The sequence below is a fragment of the Oncorhynchus nerka genome, linkage group LG12 (assembly GCF_034236695.1).
Source record: "Oncorhynchus nerka isolate Pitt River linkage group LG12, Oner_Uvic_2.0, whole genome shotgun sequence".
Taxonomy (NCBI): domain Eukaryota; kingdom Metazoa; phylum Chordata; class Actinopteri; order Salmoniformes; family Salmonidae; genus Oncorhynchus; species Oncorhynchus nerka.
This window is the reverse complement of record NC_088407.1, coordinates 20480553-20499149: the sequence shown is the minus strand read 5'-3', so window position 1 is coordinate 20499149 and position 18597 is coordinate 20480553. Positions and strand designations below refer to the sequence as shown.

At 44.2% G+C, this 18597-nt stretch overlaps 1 protein-coding gene across 2 annotated transcripts; it reads left to right on the top strand.

The window, feature by feature from the left end:
* The first annotated feature begins 393 nt into the window (after positions 1 to 393).
* Positions 394 to 18353, top strand: LOC115137932 (kinesin light chain 2-like). Of its 2 annotated transcripts, XM_065025359.1 has the most exons (17): positions 405 to 499; positions 798 to 859; positions 1026 to 1166; positions 2486 to 2734; positions 4256 to 4378; positions 4688 to 4871; positions 6002 to 6218; positions 6350 to 6539; positions 6665 to 6838; positions 7062 to 7161; positions 8944 to 8993; positions 9238 to 9305; positions 9429 to 9537; positions 10703 to 10849; positions 14569 to 14693; positions 14901 to 14958; positions 15407 to 18353. In XM_065025359.1, exons 4-17 carry the CDS (start codon positions 2504 to 2506, stop codon positions 15488 to 15490), a joined length of 1860 nt encoding a protein of 619 aa, XP_064881431.1. In that variant the 5' UTR covers positions 405 to 499; positions 798 to 859; positions 1026 to 1166; positions 2486 to 2503; the 3' UTR covers positions 15491 to 18353. The 2 variants fall into 2 exon arrangements, with proteins under 2 accessions (XP_029530101.1, XP_064881431.1); XM_029674241.2 differs by lacking the exon at positions 1026 to 1166 and having other exon boundaries at positions 394 to 859.
* The last annotated feature ends 244 nt before the right edge of the window (positions 18354 to 18597 follow it).

The window sequence follows — 18597 nt, the reverse complement described above, 5'->3', positions numbered from 1 at the left end:
AGTACTACTTAAGTCGTTTTGGGGGGTATCTGTACTTTACTATTTATATTTTTGACAACTTTTACTTTTACCCCACTACATTCGTAATTAAAAATGTTGTCGTTTTTACTCCATACATTTTCCCTGACACCCAAAAGTACTCGTTACATTTTGAAGGCTTAGCAGGACAGTAAAATGGTCCAATTCACACACTTATCAAGAGAACATCCCTGGTCATCTACTGCCTCTGATCTGGCCGACTCACAAAACACACATGCTTCGTTTGTAAATTATGTCTTGAGTGTTGGAGTGTGCCTATCAGTACATTTTAAAAACCTGAAAATCGCGCCATCTATATAGCCTAATATACGTCTACATTAGAATGAAGAATGAACACCGTGTCCCTTCCCCGGGGGGGTGATGTCATAGCGCCAGGGCTGAGGCTGTGGATTGTGGGAGAATTCGGACAACAGCCATTTTCGGGTAGCGACTGTCATCCTTGGAACACACTTCTCAAACTGTGAGAGAACGTACCAGTCTCGCACTATCTTTAAAACAAATTCTGAGGATGGCTAGAACGATGCCGAGTCACGGCAAATAGTGTTCCTGTATTTAGAGCGCTGTTCCGGTTCAAGTTACGGAAGACGAGAACATTGACTAGGCTAATTCGTGGCAGGCTCGAATTCATTAGCTAGCCAGCCAGCCATGCTAGCATAATTGGTTACAATGTATTGCTTGGAATTTGCTCGCTTTTAGACGGCAGCGACGTTATACAACGGGATTAAAGCCAGTGGTGTGTCGTGGGTTTATTTTTATAGTGCAGCAGACCGAGTAACGTGTCATCAGGATTTAACCGGCGGGCGGACTGGGGAGAGAGAAGGTAAATAGATGTTTATCGTGGTGCACAGACCCACTTTTGTTAAGTTACCTGACTACATTTAAGAATTTGCTTAGCTGTAGAAAACGTATCATTTTAAAAATCGGTGATATTATACCGTCAATCTTTATGTAAACGCAGGTTAATATCGGTACCGTTATCTTTTCAGCCTTGCGGTTCAGGAGCGTCGCCCACTCTTACAAAAGGGATTGAAGTGGAGCATCACAACAGTCCGTGGTGCTTTGTTTGAGCTCGAGGTTACCGGGGGCAGCGCACTTGTCTTGGGGGAAATAGAACCGTTTCGATTAAGGTAACGTGTGGATTGAGAGTCATTACGAGGTTTGTCAGTGTATTTTTAACAGTATATGAATTGTATTGCCTTATATTCTTACGTCCAATCGAGAGAGTTAGGCTACAAAATCATACCTGTGCTCCTCTCCCAGACCAGGCTCGTCATATCACCAACGTTCTACTATGTTGCCAATCGAGCTCGTCTTGGTTCGCTACGTTGTTTCGACGAGTCATCGCTTATTTTAAGTGTTGGGGAAATTGTCATGGTCCTCATTGAATTAGCATAGATACTTTGTACTGTGCTCTCACGACCGCATCCATTGCAGAAAGCCCTTGCAGAAGCATATTTCGTTCTGGGCCTCAAACCTGCCTCTATGCTTACAAACATGTCGGGAGTATTTTTTTGTATAGGACACGAGCCTGCGTGTGACATTAAGGCCTATCATTCTTTGTATGATAAAGGCCAAGATCTTATAATATATTAGATCTCTCAAAAATACTGAATGTATTTTATTTCCTTGTAATTCTCTGCTCTGTCGATCTCCTTCATTCATCCTCTGTCTCTCATTTCTTGTCATCCCGTGAGAGGGGTGATTCCGAAAGTGTGTTGGTCCATATACTAGGCTACTATTGACAGTAAGATGGATCGACAACAAGCGTTGCAAATTGCCAAACGTTCCATACAGCGTTTGAGAGATTTGTTAGTTGGGGCAATCGGATGGGAAATTACGGGATCGCTCATATTGGTGCATTGCAGTCAATGGATTGTGGGGGAGGGAGGTGATTGTGTGGGCGAGGGCCTCTTGGCGACGCGAGAGGAGAACAGGTGCGCGTCTACAGCAGAGGAGTGGAGGAGAAGTCGCGGAGTCGCGCATTTCTGCTCGGTCCAGCTATAAGTCTGCGACGATGCCTGTCTTTAACTTCCATGAGTCCATTTAGTCAATTCTGTTCTCTCGCGAGTCGCGATATAGATTGACTATAAAGGTAGTGCCACGCAAACTATGTATCGAATAGCTTTGTAACTGAAATGCTCACAGCTCATTCATTGATTTATTCAAGCTCAAAAGATTCGAGTCCCATTGGAACAGAGGCAGAGGGCCCAGAGGAGTGAGCTGTGGCATGGTTGGTTGTTGGTAACAGACTGAACAGTTGTGTAAACATAATCTCTCGGAGGGATTTTGTTCCTCTAATGCTCATCCTTGAAATAATCTCATAATCGGACATTATTTTTTTCTGAGTCTTGTAATATGATTAGATGGCTCGTCCTCTAACTAGCCTTGATTCTAAGAGCTTCAAACAAGAATATGCTAACTCAAAACTAATCTCTCTCCCCTCCAGTGTGTGTGAACTCAGGTTATGTCCACCATGGTGTACCCACGCAGCGAGGAGGCCCTGGAGCGCCTGACCCAGGATGAGATCGTGCTCAACACAAAGACTGTGATGCAGGGCCTGGAGACACTCAGAGGGGAGCATGCCCAGCTCCTCACGTCCCTGCTGGACTGCACCCAGCCACCTGCTGCCCAGGAGAAGTCAGGCCTGCTGCGGAAAAGCCTGGAGGCCATAGATTTAGGCCTGGGAGAGGCACAGGTAGGAGAGAGATGTGGGGGAAAGAAGGGGTTGAGGGGTTCAGTGGGGGGGGAGAGAAGAGAGACAGGAGAGATGGGTTGAGTGGAAGATGCTTACTACTCTGGTTTAGAGGTACAGGATGATGATGACAAATCATGAGTGAAGGGGGAAAGATGATTCTGGTCCTCGACGACGACGTGGTACATTGTGTGACTAAGACTCAACAAGAGGATTTATTTAGAATAATGTCTCTTGTAGAAAGAGATGACGTTGAATTATAGAGAATAGGGGAGTTGTTGTTCCTGTAGGAAGGTGCCAGTGGGAATCTGCCTTAGACACTGATGGACTGATATGAAACATGAAATGCGTAAAAGAACGTCCCAAAAGACATGCAAAGCTTTTCCTCTGACTCAACTCACTCCTCCACCTCCTCACCCTATTTTGAATAGAGTAGAATAGAACAATATATTATTGTCCTCCAAAGAGGACGTTATTTGCACTGGTCTCAGAATAGGTTACAACAAGCAGTCAGTCATGGGAGGTAGCCTAGCGATTAGATCGTTGGGCTAGTAACCGGAAGGTTGCTGTTTGAATGCCCGAGCCGACAATGTGTGTTCTCGAGCAAGGCACTTACCCTAATCGCTCCAGAGTCTCCGTTGATAATAGGATATGCAACAACAACAACAACAAAAACATTTCCAATTAAACCACTTATTAAAACACACGTACATGTGTAAAATAGAACAGAAAAAACACCCACTAAATTAATCATATTATACACACGTGACCTCGCCCTTTGAAATCAGAACATTATCAAAGCTTTCCTGTATTATTTGAATCCATCCCCCCCTATTTGCCAGGTTGTCATTTAAAATGAGTTAGCTCCTAATTGACCTGTCTAGATAAATAAAGATGCAATAGATCAAACAAAGTCCCTCTCTTCAGGTGATCATCACCCCAAGGCTAGCCGCTTACTCTTTAGAAACGGAAACATTCTCAAAGTCCCTCTCTTCAGGTGATCATCACCCCAAGGCTTTAGAAACGGAAACATTCTCAGTCCCTCTCTTCAGGTGATCATCACCCCAAGGCTAGCCGCTTACTCTTTAGAAACGGAAACATTCTCAGTCCCTCTCTTCAGGTGATCATCACCCCAAGGCTAGCCGCTTACTCTTTAGAAACGGAAACATTCTCAAAGCTTTCTCTCTTCCTTCAATTAATCCTCTTGAATCCATTTCTGTGGCCTTGCGGAAATCTAATTAGCATAATATAGATCCCCATAAATATCTGTCTGTCTAAGCTAGAGATATCTTCTTTTTTTCCCTGTGGGCTGCGTCTCAATCGCCGATATCTGCCTTCCACATCTGCGGTGAAAGGTGGCAGAGCTACAGCGGTGTTTGTCAGACCATGAGACGTCTGTATGACTATATGTTTTGGGGGATACCTAAATGGGTCCTTATAAGGATTCCATAACTTAGTAGAAACCCCCTCCGGCTTAGACTCTAGAGGGTTAATCCCTCCTTCCATCCCTCCCTCTCTCCCCAGGTGATCATTGCCCTGTCGGGTCACCTGAGTGCTGTGGAGTCAGAGAAACAGAAGCTAAGAGCCCAGGTCAGACGACTGTGTCAGGAGAACCAGTGGTTAAGAGATGAGCTAGCAGGAACACAGGTACGTGTACAGCATATCACTACATACTGCTTGCACTGGTAGTTCACTCTAATATCAATGGTTTTCAGATGTTTCTAGACCCAAAGTGATTAAAGCGTTATGAGTCCATGTCCCAACGTACACCGTTGATGGTGTGGGATGTGGGCTCATCTCGTCAATTTAGATTTTGGAGTATGCTATCATTTTATACCCTTCCAAAGCAAAACATTTGTCGAGCTTCACCTCCCACACACCCATACCCCCTCTTCTTCCCCTCTTCTTCCCCTCTTCTTCCCCTCTTCTTCTCTTCTTCCCCTCTTCTCCCCCCAGCACAAGCTGCAGCGTAGTGAGCAGAGTGTTGCCCAGCTGGAGGAAGAGAAGAAGCACCTGGAGTTCATGAACAAGATCAAGAAGTTTGACGACGACGTGTCGCAGTCTGAGGAGAAGGCTGCAGGGGAAACGTCTAAAGATAGCCTGGACGACCTGTTCCCCAACGATGACGACCAGGGACAGGGTATGATGATGATTGACTGTTTTGATTGATTAATTGATAAAGAAGAGGACCATATAGGGGAATCCCACAAGTCTAAATGATTAACATCATTTAAAAAAAATCTGAATATGTTTACTATGTGTCCAACCCAGAGACTGTAGTCAACACCTGTAGGAGAGCAATAGAGAACCCAAACCTGTGACATCATCAGCTGTAGCAGAGCACTAACTTTGATGTCACAGGGTTTCATTCCCAAATGCCTATAGACATATTGAGTAATGTGTTTCCCCACCCCCCTTCCTTCTCTGCTGTGTTCCCCCTCCCTTCTCTGCTGTGTTCCCCCTCCCTTCTCCGCTGTGTTTCCCCTCCCTTCTCCGCTGTGTTTCCCCTCCCTTCTCCGCTGTGTTTCCCCTCCCTTCTCCGCTGTGTTTCCCCTCCCTTCTCCGCTGTGTTTCCCCTCCCTTCTCCGCTGTGTTTCCCCTCCCTTCTCCGCTGTGTTTCCCCTCCCTGTTCTCCGCTGTGTTTCCCCTGTGTTTCCCCTCCGCTGTGTTTCCCCTCCCCTCCGCTGTGTTTCCCCTCCGCTGTGTTTCCCCTCCGCTGTGTTTCCCCTCCGCTGTGTTCCTTCTCCGCTGTGTTCCTTCTCCGCTGTGTTCCCCCTCCCTTCTCTTCTGTGTTTCCCCTCCCTTCTCCGCTGTTTCCCCTCACTTCTCCGCTGTTTCCCCTCACTTCTCCGCTGTTTCCCCTCACTTCTCCGCTGTGTTTCCCCTCACTTCTCCGCTGTGTTTCCCCTCACTTCTCCGCTGTTTCCCCTCACTTCTCCGCTGTGTTTCCCCTCACTTCTCCGCTGTGTTTCCCCTCCCTTCTCCGCTGTGTTTCCCCTCCCTTCTCCGCTGTGTTTCCCCTCCCTTCTCCGCTGTGTTTCCCCTCCGCTGTGTTTCCCCTCCGCTGTGTTTCCCCTCCGCTGTGTTTCCCCTCCGCTGTGTTTCCCCTCCGCTGTGTTTCCCCTCCGCTGTGTTTCCCCTCCGCTGTGTTTCCCCTCCGCTGTGTTTCCCCTCCGCTGTGTTTCCCCTCCGCTGTGTTCCTTCTCCGCTGTGTTCCTTCTCCGCTGTGTTTCCCCTCCCTTCTCTGCTGTGTTTCCCCTCCCCCTCCAGCCCAGCCCAGCGGAGAGGTGGCGGCCCAGCAGGGTGGCTATGAGATCCCGGCCCGCCTGAGGACTCTCCACAACCTGGTGATCCAGTACGCCTCCCAGGGGAGGTACGAGGTGGCCGTGCCCCTCTGCAAACAGGCCCTGGAGGACTTGGAGAAGACCTCCGGACACGACCACCCTGACGTGGCCACCATGCTCAACATCCTGGCCCTGGTCTACAGGTGTGTGTGTGTAGGATGTGTGGATAGTTTTAGATACACTTGCTCAGATGAATAGCTAGCTGAAGACTTAATGATTAACTACAGGTAGCACATGTATTCATCTGCTAACATGATGAGATGTTTTGTTCCAGGGACCAGAACAAGTACAAAGAGGCAGCCCACCTGCTGAACGATGCCCTGGCCATCAGAGAGAAGACCCTGGGGAAGGACCACCCTGCGGTAGCCGCCACTCTCAACAACCTGGCTGTGCTCTACGGGAAGAGGGGCAAGTACAAGGAGGCTGAGCCCCTCTGTAAGAGAGCCCTGGAGATTAGAGAGAAGGTATGGATCATTACAGAGTTCTTCCTGGTCAGATAAATTCATAGCCCATGATAACTCACAAGTGAAAGTATATGTATGACTTGTCGTTTTCTGTAGGTAAAGTATTTAAATGGTTGTGTGTTCAGGTCCTGGGGAAGTACCACCCTGACGTGGCCAAGCAGCTGAACAACCTGGCCCTGCTGTGTCAGAACCAGGGAAAGTACGAGGAGGTGGAGTATTACTACAGACAAGCCCTGGAGATCTACCAGTCCAAACTGGGGGCTGATGACCCCAACGTAGCCAAGACCAAGAACAACCTGGTGAGGAGGGAGGGAGGGAGGGAGAAGGGTTCTAGACATTGTAGTAGAGGGTTGACGAGCTACATTTTCAGTAATGAATTCCCCCTGAGAGATTTAATCAAGTTTATTCAAGTTGAACAGACGGATGTTTTTTTTGCGATCTTGGTATTGTTACATTTATTGGCTTGTGTATTGAGTTGTATTTTCACATCAAACCATTTGAGGTTTCATCTCATCTCTCTAGGCTACATGCTACCTCAAACAGGGGAAGTTCAAGGATGCTGAGTCCCTGTACAAAGAGATCCTAACCAGAGCACATGAGAAGGAGTTTGGATCAGTCAACAGTGAGTCTCCTACGACCAGCAGTCCTACAGTGGACATTAACACAACACTCACTGACAAGCTAGGGCTGCATCCTAAATTCCCAACCTGGCCCCATTCCATCATGGCCAGCTAATCATGCCCTCATTCCTAATGGGAATACATCACTCCTCACCTCTCCACCTGATAGATGATGTGTGGTGAACATTCTGGCACAAAATGGTTGCCATGCATCACCCAGGTGGGTACTACACATTGCTGGTGGATGAGGTGAGTTTCCCCCTACTATGTAAAGCTTTTTGAGTACCTCGATAGAAAAGCACTATATAAATCCAATCAATTATTATTAATTAAATGGCACCCTATTCCCTATGTAATGCACTACTTTTGACCAGAGTAGGGTGCCATTTGGAATGCACACTACTACTACATTTACCACCAGACCAACCACCTCCATCAATTCTTCATGTAGCATTAGAAGATGTGTGAATCAACAGTATGTCCATTCTGGCCGGGACTACCCTGTAAACCCTGTGGTCATTGGCTGACCATGCGTGGTCTTGTCCTGGCCAGTCAGCCAGTTCAGGGTTAATACAGGCTATCTGTTGTGTGTAAAACATGTTAATGCAGCACTGCCTTGAAGCCAATCAAACCCTTAAACACGGTCACGCTCAGTAGAGCACAGTACAGGGGTCTGGCATGGGACACTTTGTGTTCCCACACACACTAGGTTTCACGGAGTTAGCGTTGAGGTGGAATAATCTTTAATGATATGCCATAAATTAATCCATTTTGGTTTTAAATGCAAATACCTTTTATTTGTCGTGTGAGGGAACATAAGGTATACTAAACGTATACGGTTCATAACATATGGTATACGGTTCATAAGGTACGGTATATGTGTGGTATACAGTTCATAACGTATGGTATATGTGTGGTATACGGTTCATAACATATGGTATACGGTTCACAACATATAGTTTAAGGTTCATAACATATGTTATATGTGTGTTATACGGTTCATTACGCGTGGTATACGGTTCATTACGCGTGGTATACGGTTCATTACGCGTGGTATGCGTTTCATAACGCGTGGTATGCGGTTCATTACGCGTGGTATACGGTTCATAACGCGTGGTATACGGTTCATTACGCGTGGTATACGGTTCATAACGCGTGGTATACGGTTCATAACGCGTGGTATACGGTTCATAACGCGTGGTATACGGTTCATAACGCGTGGTATACGGTTCATAACGCGTGGTATACGGTTCATAACGCGTGGTATACGGTTCATAACGCGTGGTATACGGTTCATAACGCGTGGTATACGGTTCATAACGCGTGGTATACGGTTCATAACGCGTGGTATACGGTTCATTACGCGTGGTATACGGTTCATTACGCGTGGTATACGCTTCATTACGCGTGGTATGCGGTTCATAACGCGTGGTATGCGGTTCATAACGTCTGTTATATGTGTGGTATGCGGTTCATAACGTACGGTGTGCGGTTCATAACGTAGGGTGTGCGGTTCATAACGTAGGGTGTGCGGTTCATAACGTAGGGTGTGCGGTTCATAACGTAGGGTGTGCGGTTCATAACGTAGGGTGTGCGGTTCATAACGTAGGGTGTGCGGTTCATAACGTAGGGTGTGCGGTTCATTACGCGCGGTATATACGGTTCATAACGCGCGGTGTGCGGTTCTGGTCCATGAAACAAAATATATGAATATACAAATAAAACTATGCCACTCATCCCCTCCTCTCTTCATCCCCTCTTCACTTCATCCTCTTCTCTTGCAGATGACAACAAGCCAATCTGGATGCATGCGGAGGAGAGAGAAGAGAGCAAGGTGGCTGCAGTATGACTGATCTGAACCATGGTCCTTCTTTATACCTGTTAATGGCAGCTTATGAACTCTGATGGATGGGTAGACCAATAAAGACGGAGAATATTCATGTATTAATAATTGAGGCTTTATAATAAGGTCATAATTCATGTCTACTGCTGCTAACTTCCCCTCTATTCTCCTGGCCTTTCCGCTCTCTCTTATCTCTTTCTCTATTTCTCTCTTGCCCCCCCCCACTCTCTCTCAGGGGAAGAGGAAGGAAGCTAGTCCCTGTGTAGAGTATGGGAGCTGGTACAAGGCCTGCAAAGTTGACAGGTGAGACTTAGTATTAAACTTAATTTGAATGGGAGATAAATACACAGAACTCAGTGTTTTAAATTATATTAACTTTGTGGTTTAATGATGACATGATGTTGACATGTACCTCATTCCTGTCAGTCCTACTGTCAATACCACCCTGAAGAGCCTGGGGGCGCTGTACCGCAGACAGGGTAAATTACAGGCAGCTGAGACACTGGAGGAGTGTTCTACCAAGACACGCAAGCAGGTACTGGTAATACGCAAGCAGGTACTGGTAATACGCAAGCAGGTACTGGTAATACGCAAGCAGGTACTGGTAATACGCTACCAGGTACTGGTAATACGCTATCGGGTACTGGTAATACGCTATCACTATCAGTTACTAGCAATTCATTGTCAGGTACAGAGTTGGGTACTAGTAATTCACTATCACTATCGAGTACTAGTACTACACGATCAGGTACTAGTACTTACACGATCAGGTACTAGTACTTACACGATCAGGTACTAGTACTTACACGATCAGGTACTAGTACTACACTATCCAGGACTTGTAATTCACTGTCACTATCAGTTACTAGTAATACGCTATCAATATTGGGTACTAGTACTACACGATCAGGTACTAGTACTTACACAATCAGTTACTACACAATCAGGTACTAGTACTACACTATCCAGGACTTGTAATTCACTGTCACTATCAGTTACTAGTAATATGCTATCACTATCAGGTACTAGAACTACACTATCAAGTACTAGCACTACACTATCAGGTACTAGAACTACACTATCAGGTACTAGCACTACACTACCAGGTACTAGTAATTCACTGTCACTATCAGGTACTAGTAATTCACTGTCACTAGTAATTCACTATCAGGCACTAGTAATTTGCTGTCACTATCAGGCACTAATGATATGCTATCAGGTATCGGTGATACGCTATCAGGTATCAGTGATACGCTATCAGGTATCAGTGATACGCTATCAGGTATCAGTGATACGCTATCAGGTATCAGTGATACGCTATCAGGTATCAGTGATACGCTATCAGGGATCAGTGATACGCTATCAGGGATCAGTGATACGCTATCAGGGATCAGTGATACGCTATCAGGTAGCAGTGATACGCTTTCAGGTAGCAGTGATACGCTTTCAGGTAGCAGTGATACGCTTTCAGGTAGCAGTGATACCCTATCGCTATCAGTTACTGCACATTCAGTCAAAAAAGGTTTTACTATGCAATCATTCAAAAAAGCAGGTCCTACACAATCACTGAAAAATAAGGTACAAGCACTGAGACACTGGCAGTGCAATTATCAAAGGCTGTAGTCTAGAGTCTTGAAGCTCTCACACACTCTGTTTCAACCCTGCTGACATTTAGGATTCATTATCATGTTCTCCCCCAGGGTATAGATGCCATTAACCAGAGTAAGGTGGTGGAGCTCCTGAAGGATGGGGCCCCAGGAGGGGGTGAGCGACGGCAGAGCCGGGAGGGTCTCAACGGGCCCCAGCGGGGGGACTGTGAGGGGGACGACGGAGCAGAGTGGAACGGGGTACGAACCTCCTTTTTCTTATTATTGTTGAAAGATGAAGCATTCGTAAGTGTGAACATACAGTCAAATTAGGGATGGGCTATATATCGAATTAATTCCAATACATGTTGTTAGCAAGAATCAATGTTTTATGGTCTTGTCTCCTTCGCTCCTTCTGTGCTGTGTGTACTGTGCACCTTCCCACTCAAACACAGACACCAAGCCCCTCCCCTACCACTCACAACAAAGAAACTAAATATCACCTTATTTCTCTCTGACAACAAGCAGTTTAAATTCGCAATTTGCATTTGAGGTTTGGTCCGACATAACCGGTCTTCTAGACACACGAAACACATTCAGACATAATTTTAATTGTTTGTAATAGATGAGAACTTTTACTTCACAATACTTTGTCTCAACTCCTAACTTTTAGAACAGAGCAGACCCTACTAAAACGAGAGTATCAATGAACATGATTGTGGATAATGCGAGCAGAATTTTAGCCACAGACTGTTATGTGCTAGCTGTCTAGTCTGTTTTAGAAATGTGCAATGAACATAAAAATATGCATTTGTTTAAGGAATTGCCAACTCACTTATTTCTCAGAATGAAGACATCTTCTTATCCAGGTAGACCACTTGATTTCAACAACTAAACAAAATGAAGAGGCTATGTTGTTCAAACAGTTGGAGACGGATTGGAGGGTGTATTCATAACAGCTCAACTGTTCTACCTTGTTAGCAAGCAAATAGATCCAAGTTGGCCAGACTTTAAATATAAAGAATAGCTGGCTACTTACTAGCCATGGGCTTGTGCTTGAGAGACTGTTAATAAGACCTGTGTTAATGTTCTATAATGCCTGCTACCAGAAGATGGTCATTATTAGTGGATGTGCATGGTTCTGGTTACATTTGTAACAAAAGGGGCATTTTCGTAGACTTGAATGCTTGATCAGTGATTATTTCAAAAAAGCAGGTTAAAATAATGTCATTATTAGTGGGTCTTATGGTTGAAGGCTTTTATTTATCCTAGGTATAATTTTACAAGTCCTGAATTCATAAAATGATTCCAAACTGTTTGAAATGCAGTGTATATACCTAGAATTGTGCAACAAATTGATTTAGAGAGAAAAAAAACAATTGAGATATATATTGTGAAGCGCCCGTAAGTTTGAAGAAATTAAGTGTTTTGACACTAATGACTATGTAGCTTAAATCTAGTGTGATGTTTGTTGTGCCTGATAAAGACATTGATATACAGTACTGTGCAAAAGTTTTAGACAGGTGTGTAAAAAATGCTCTAAAGTAGGAATGCTTTAAAAAATAGACATGTTAAAATATTATATTTATCAAGTAACTAAATACAAAGTGAGTGAACAGGAGAAAAATCTACATCAAATCCATATTTGGTGTGACCACCCTTTGCCTTCTCAACAGCATCAATTCTCGTAGGTACACTTGCACAAAGTCAGGGATTTTGTAGGCATATAGTCAGGTGTATGATGAAACAATTATACCAAACGGGTGCTAATGATCATCAATTCAATATGTAGGTTGAAACACAATCATTAACTGAAACAGAAACAGCTGTGTAGGAGGAATAAAACTGGGTGAAGAACAGCCAAACTCAGCTAACAAGGCGAGGTTGCTGAAGACAGTTTACTGTCAAAAGTCATACTCCATGGCAAGACTGAGCCCAGCAACAAGACACAAGGTATACTGCATCAGCAAGGTCTCTCCCAGGCAGACATTTTAAGGCAGGCTGGGGTTTCCAGATGTACTGTCCAAGCTCTTTTGAAGAAGCACAAAGAAACAGGAAACTTTGAGGACAGTAGACGCAGTGGTCGGCCAAGGAAACTTACTGCATCAGATGAGACACATCATGTTTACTTCCCTTCTCAACCGGAAGATGTCCAGCAGTGCCATCAGCTCTGAATTGGCAGAAAACAGTGGGACCCTGGTGCACCCATCTACTGTCCAGAGAAGTCTGGTCAGAAGTGGCCTTCATGGAAGACTTGCGGCCAAAAAGCCATACCTCCAACGTGGAAACAAGGTCAATGACTCAACTATGCACGAAAACACAGGAACTGGGGTGCAGAAAAATGGCATCAGGTGCTCTGGACTAATGAGTCAAAATATTTGGCTGTAGCAGAAGGCAGTTTGTTTGCTGAAGGGCTGGAGAGCAGTACACAAATGAGTGTCTGCAGGCAACAGTGAAACATGGTGAAGGTTCCTTGCAAGTTTGGGCTGCATTTCTGCAAATGGATTTGGTCAGAATTAATGGTCCCCTCAATGCTGAGAAGTACAGGCAAATACTTATCCATCATGCAGTACCATCAGGGACGCATCTGATCGGCCCCAAATGTATTCTGCAGCATGACAACGACCCCAAACATACAGCGAAAGTCATTATGAACTATCTTCAGCGTTAAGAAGAACAAAAAAAAAGTCCTGGAAGTGATGGTATGGCCCCCACAGAGCCCTGATCTCAACATCATCATGTCTGTCTGGGACTGTCAGACTGGGACTGTCACTTAGAAATGTCCTAGTTTTTGAAAGAAAAACACCTTTTTTTTTGTCAATTTAAAATATGAAATTGATCAGAAATACAGTAGACATTGTTAATGTTGTAAATGACTATTGTAGCTTGGAAATGGCTTATTTCTTTTTATGGAATATCTACATAGGCGTACAGAGGCCCATTTAAAAACAGACGCCTCACAAGTCTGGCAGATTTATTAAATAGTACCCGCAGAGGCTACTCTGGGATGCTGGCCTTCTAGGCAGACTTATTGGCCAGTCTCAGACTGGCCAATAAAAATAAAAGATTAAGATGGGCAAAAGAACACAGACACTGGACAGAGATACTCTGCCTAGAAGGACAGCATTCCGGAGTCGCCTCTTTACCTTTTGACGTTAACACTGGTGTTTTGTGGGTACTATTTAATGAAGCTGCCAGTTGAGGACATGTGAGGCATCTGTTTCTCAAACGGGACACTAATGTACTTGACCTCTTGCTCAGTTGTGCACCGGGGCCTCCCACTCCTCTTTCTATTCTGGTTAGACGGTTTGCGCTGTTCTGTGAAGGGAGTAGTATACCGCATCATATGAGATCTTTAGTTTCTTGGCAATTTCTTGCATGGCATAGCCTTAATTTCTCAGAACAAGACTAGATGAGTTTCATAAGAAAGTTATTTGTTTCTGGCCATTTTGAGCCTGTAATCGAACATACATGCTGATGCTCCAGATACACAACTAGTCTAAAGAAGGCCAGTTGTATTGCTTCTTTAATCAGAACAACAGTTTTCATAACATAATTTCAAAAGGGTTTTCTAATGATCAATTAGCCTTTTAAAATGATAAACTTGGATTAGCTAATACAATGTGCAATTGGAACACAGGAGTGATGGTTGTTGATAATGGGCCTCTGTACGCCTATGTAGATATTCCATAAACAATCTGCCGTTTCCAGCTACAATAGTAATTTACAACATTAACAATGTCTACACTGTATTTCTGATCAATTTGATGTTATTTTAATGGCCCAAATGTGCTTTTCTTTCAAAAACATATTTTTGAAAGTATTCTTACTTTACAGCATTTTTTCACACATGCCTTAAACTTTTGCACAGTACTTACTGTAAGTAATAAAACGTTTTTGAAAAGAATAAATACATAAAAAATGACATTCTGTTTTAAAGGCCACTCCTTTAATATGCAGTGGTTGTCTTGTTCTCTCAGGAAGGTAACGGTTCTTTGCGTCGGAGCGGCTCCTTTGGGAAGATCCGTGAAGCGCTGCGTAGGAGCAGTGAGATGCTGGTGAAGAAACTACAGGGCAGTGGCCCCCAGGAGCCCCGCAACCCAGGGTGAGAGAGACTGCGTGTATGTCTGCACCCTAGCCCATCACTGCTCATACTGTGTGAATCAGTTTTGTGTTTGCCTCAGTGGGTTTGTTCTTTATTGGGGAGCTGACAAGGCACTTGAGTTAGTAACCTAATGTTAAAGGAAAACCCAGGCAATAACACTGTTTCTATTGAGGCTAATTGAAACCTTAATGTCTGTCTGTTCCTCAGGATGAAGAGAGCCAGCTCCCTCAACTTCCTCAACAAGAGTGCAGAAGACCCCTCACAGGTACCTGGTGTTAGCCGTCCATCACTGTCACTGAGCTATTAACCTGTTAGTTACCAGCCAAGGACTGTTGTCACTGAGCTATTAACCTGTTAGTTACCAGCCAAGGACTGCTGTCACTGAGCTATTAACCTGTTAGTTACCAGCCAAGGACTGCTGTCACTGAGCTATTAACCTGTTAGTTACCAGCCAAGGACTGCTGTCACTGAGCTATTGCCTACCTCCCTACTCTTCTACATTTGCACACACTGTACTTCTATTTTTCTTTTCTATTGTGTTATTGACTGTACCTTTATGTGTAACTCTGTTGTTTTTGTCGCACTGCTTTGCTTTATCTTGGCCAGGTCGCAGTTGAAAATAAGAACTTGTTCTCAACTGGCCTACCTGGTTAAATAAAGGTGAAATAAATAAATAAAAACGTCCTTTCTATTTTCTCCCTCCCTCTCTCCAGGACGCCAACACCGGCCTATCAGAATGCAGAGGACTGAGTGCCAGCAATGTGGACTTGTCAAGACGCAGCTCCCTGATTGGTTAAACAGAGACAGGAGGCGGGACCAGGAGGAGGAAAGCCCAATGAGGAGAGGCAGTTTGCCACCCAAAGCGATCAAAACACTTCCGATCCAACACTCACATTCAAGACATATTTTTTAAAGAAACAAAAAAAACCTGACTTGACGCTTTTAGTGACTCAGACGTCCCTGTGTCTGCTTTACTATATACTTCGCTGGCATCTATCAAACAAGTAGAGAAAATCCTATTTAAACGGCATGCTGCTTACTAGAAGGTGGAATTTTTGCACTAGACACTCATCATGGTGAGTCTGAGGCATCATGACAGAATCCATATTGTTATCGCCATGTGACGAATTTCTATCTGAACCCGCACACTCTCATGCAGACACTCAACCTTAGGTAGGCTAGTTCTATTCTGATTTCTATCTGAGAGAAGTGTAACCGACGTCAGTGTGCCGCTAACGGTTTAGCTTCCTCCACCGTCCCTGTCTCCATCCCTGGCTCGAACCAGTGATCCTCTGTTTTGCAACACACGTGACCGCCTTCCATGACAACGTGGGAACACGATTGAGCTATACAAAAGGCACCAATCGGTTAGCTCCATCGGCAACATTTCAAGCTAGCTGCGGAGCATTACGGTACATTCCTAACTCTGTTACAGAAGCATCACACTCAGCTCACTAGTGGCATGATTACTGAATGCTAACAACCCATTCAATGGAAATCACAGTGAAGAAAGCCATATAAATCATATACGTTTTTAAGACGAGGAAACTTCAGCGATGTAAAAGACAGATGGTACACAATCTTTTTGGGATGTCAAATAAATCATTGTATTTAAACATCATCTGGGAGACAAAAACAGCGCTGACCAGTTTAACCTCTCCTTTTTGCTGTCTGAATGGTTATGTATATACAGGTTTAAGTTATTTTCTATTTCTTTCTTTGTATATAGCGCACAGACAGGCTCTTGTTTAAACTGGTTAGAGGTTAGGAGAACCTCTGATTTGGAGACAGACGCTGGAAGAGGACCGTCAGAAAAGAGTGAAGAGAGAAACGGGGAGAATATCGGCACTTAATGGGTGTCCTAACTTCTAGTCCAATTTTCACTTAGTCTCCCACTGATATGAAGTGAAATTTTGACAAAATGGAGGTTAGAATTTCCCCCTGAATCTATAGCCCGATCTGGTCAGATATGTTTGTGCTCTAATCAACTACTATTCCATTTGTTGCCTTGTCAGACAATTATGAACATGACAGATAAGAGTTGGCTAAAGGTCAAACATATCAGAGAACAGGTTCGTATTCATTAGGCACTAAATAGAAGAAAACGGACTGAAACAGGGAGGAACTACCTGGATTTTTACAATAAGAAACTCTCGTTTTCATTTTCTGTTGCAAAAAGGTTTTGTACGGTGTGCACTAATGAATGGCGAGACCAGGCTATCTTAGTTCATCTCAGACCTGGGGAATATACTGGAAATGCTGACGTGACAAGCAGTACCAGTGTATCTCAGTCCGTGTGCAGCCTGTTAGCAAGGCGTGGTACAAATGCCTGTTTAACTCCACCACTGAAGTCCCATTTCTCTTACGTGATCCGGTGGTGTTGGTACTGAAAAACACATTATTAGCCTGACTGATGCTGTGGAGGTGAACGTGCTCCTATGTTGAGCGTTGGTTTTAGCAAATGCATGGTCACATGTCTACCCCAGCACAACGTTTCTCCCCCAGCCAAATATTATTAGATCTCTACATAGTTGTAATGCCCTCGTATTAGTTAAGATGATACAATACAGTGTTTCTGTAAGAGGGAAGCATTAGGCATCTCGTATGTACCGTATCATAGATATCTGTCCTTGGTTGGCCTTTACTGAATAATGAGAGCATGATATGTCCTTTTTATATACAACAGTGATCCTTTATTATAACTTGATGTTGTTTGGAAATAATCTGATTGGTTTACAGAGAACTTATCTCTGATCTAACCAATGACAGTCCTTCACCAAATGTTCTCATCATTTATGTCTTATTCTTGTCTGTGACTGGCTCCAACCTCGATTGACGATGTGCGGGGTATTGCTGTTGAACTCTGAATGATGATTTGAATGTTGGGTTTTACTTTGATGAGGGGCAGGGAGGGAAGAGGTTGACTGTGTACTGTGTTGTGTTGGCTATTTTAAGTGTCTGGTTTGTGAGTTAGGAGTCCCAAGACTGATACCAAGAGTCTTGGCCAACAGAATGTATATTAGTATATGTCCTAATGAGTTTCACCTCCTGATTTGTTGCTCAGTGCAATGTAAAGTGGGAATGGGATGGATTTTTAGATTTTTACTGGGGAAACCGATGGAACGAAAGCTTAAGTATGTGACAAATACAGGCTAGAAGGGCTGAGGAGGAGAACACTGATGATGAATGATAACGGGGGAAATAGAAATATGAAGTGCTGTTCGGTGAGAAAAGCGAGAGATTCAGTGATTTGAAATGGAAAGTGGAACATTGGAGAGCGGAATATGGAAAAGTGCTTTAAGTATCATTGCAGCAAATAATGTACAGAATTGTCAATCTCTGTCACACTCAACATGTGCAAGCACCCATGTTGTCTAGCTATGTAAAAGTCTGTTGAAACACTGGACTGTAGTCTGTAGATGCTGTATTTACACACCAACAAATGTTTCAAAGAACACACCTAAACAGTGCTCCTACAAATGTATACCACATGTTCATGTAGAAGTAAGAACACCCTCCTCACCATCTGTCAATCAGTGTGTCACTATGGAAACTAGAATGTAGCCGTGGGGGGGGGGGGGGATCTCATTGTTAGTGGCCAACAACATTGTATGTTTTATTAAAGGTTCAATAAAGGAAAAACTCCACTTTACAAGCTGATCCTGATCTGTTTCCTCATTCTTTTAACACAATGAAACAGCTCGATTTGAAATTAGTTTTAAATACAGATATTGCATGTGTAACCAGGGGCATCCTGGAACACAAGTTGCCAGATCTATTTCACATAAACGTGTGTGTGTGTGTGTTCATTCACACCCTGGGCTGAGGGTGTTAGTAGTGGAGGATGTACCACACAGAGGTGAGTTTCTCAGTGGCTTCCTGTCACTGTTATAAACCTACAGCT

What these genes read in the sequence shown, in the direction of transcription:
- LOC115137932 (XM_029674241.2), top strand. Translation starts at nt 2,504, where the DNA reads ATGTCCACCATGGTGTACCCACGCAGCGAGGAGGCCCTGGAGCGCCTG. An exon ending in CGATGACGACCAGGGACAGG is followed by an intron (nt 4,872 to 6,001) that starts GTATGATGATGA and finishes CTCCCCCTCCAG; the next exon opens with CCCAGCCCAGCGGAGAGGTG. An exon ending in CCCTGGAGATTAGAGAGAAG is followed by an intron (nt 6,540 to 6,664) that starts GTATGGATCATT and finishes TTGTGTGTTCAG; the next exon opens with GTCCTGGGGAAGTACCACCC.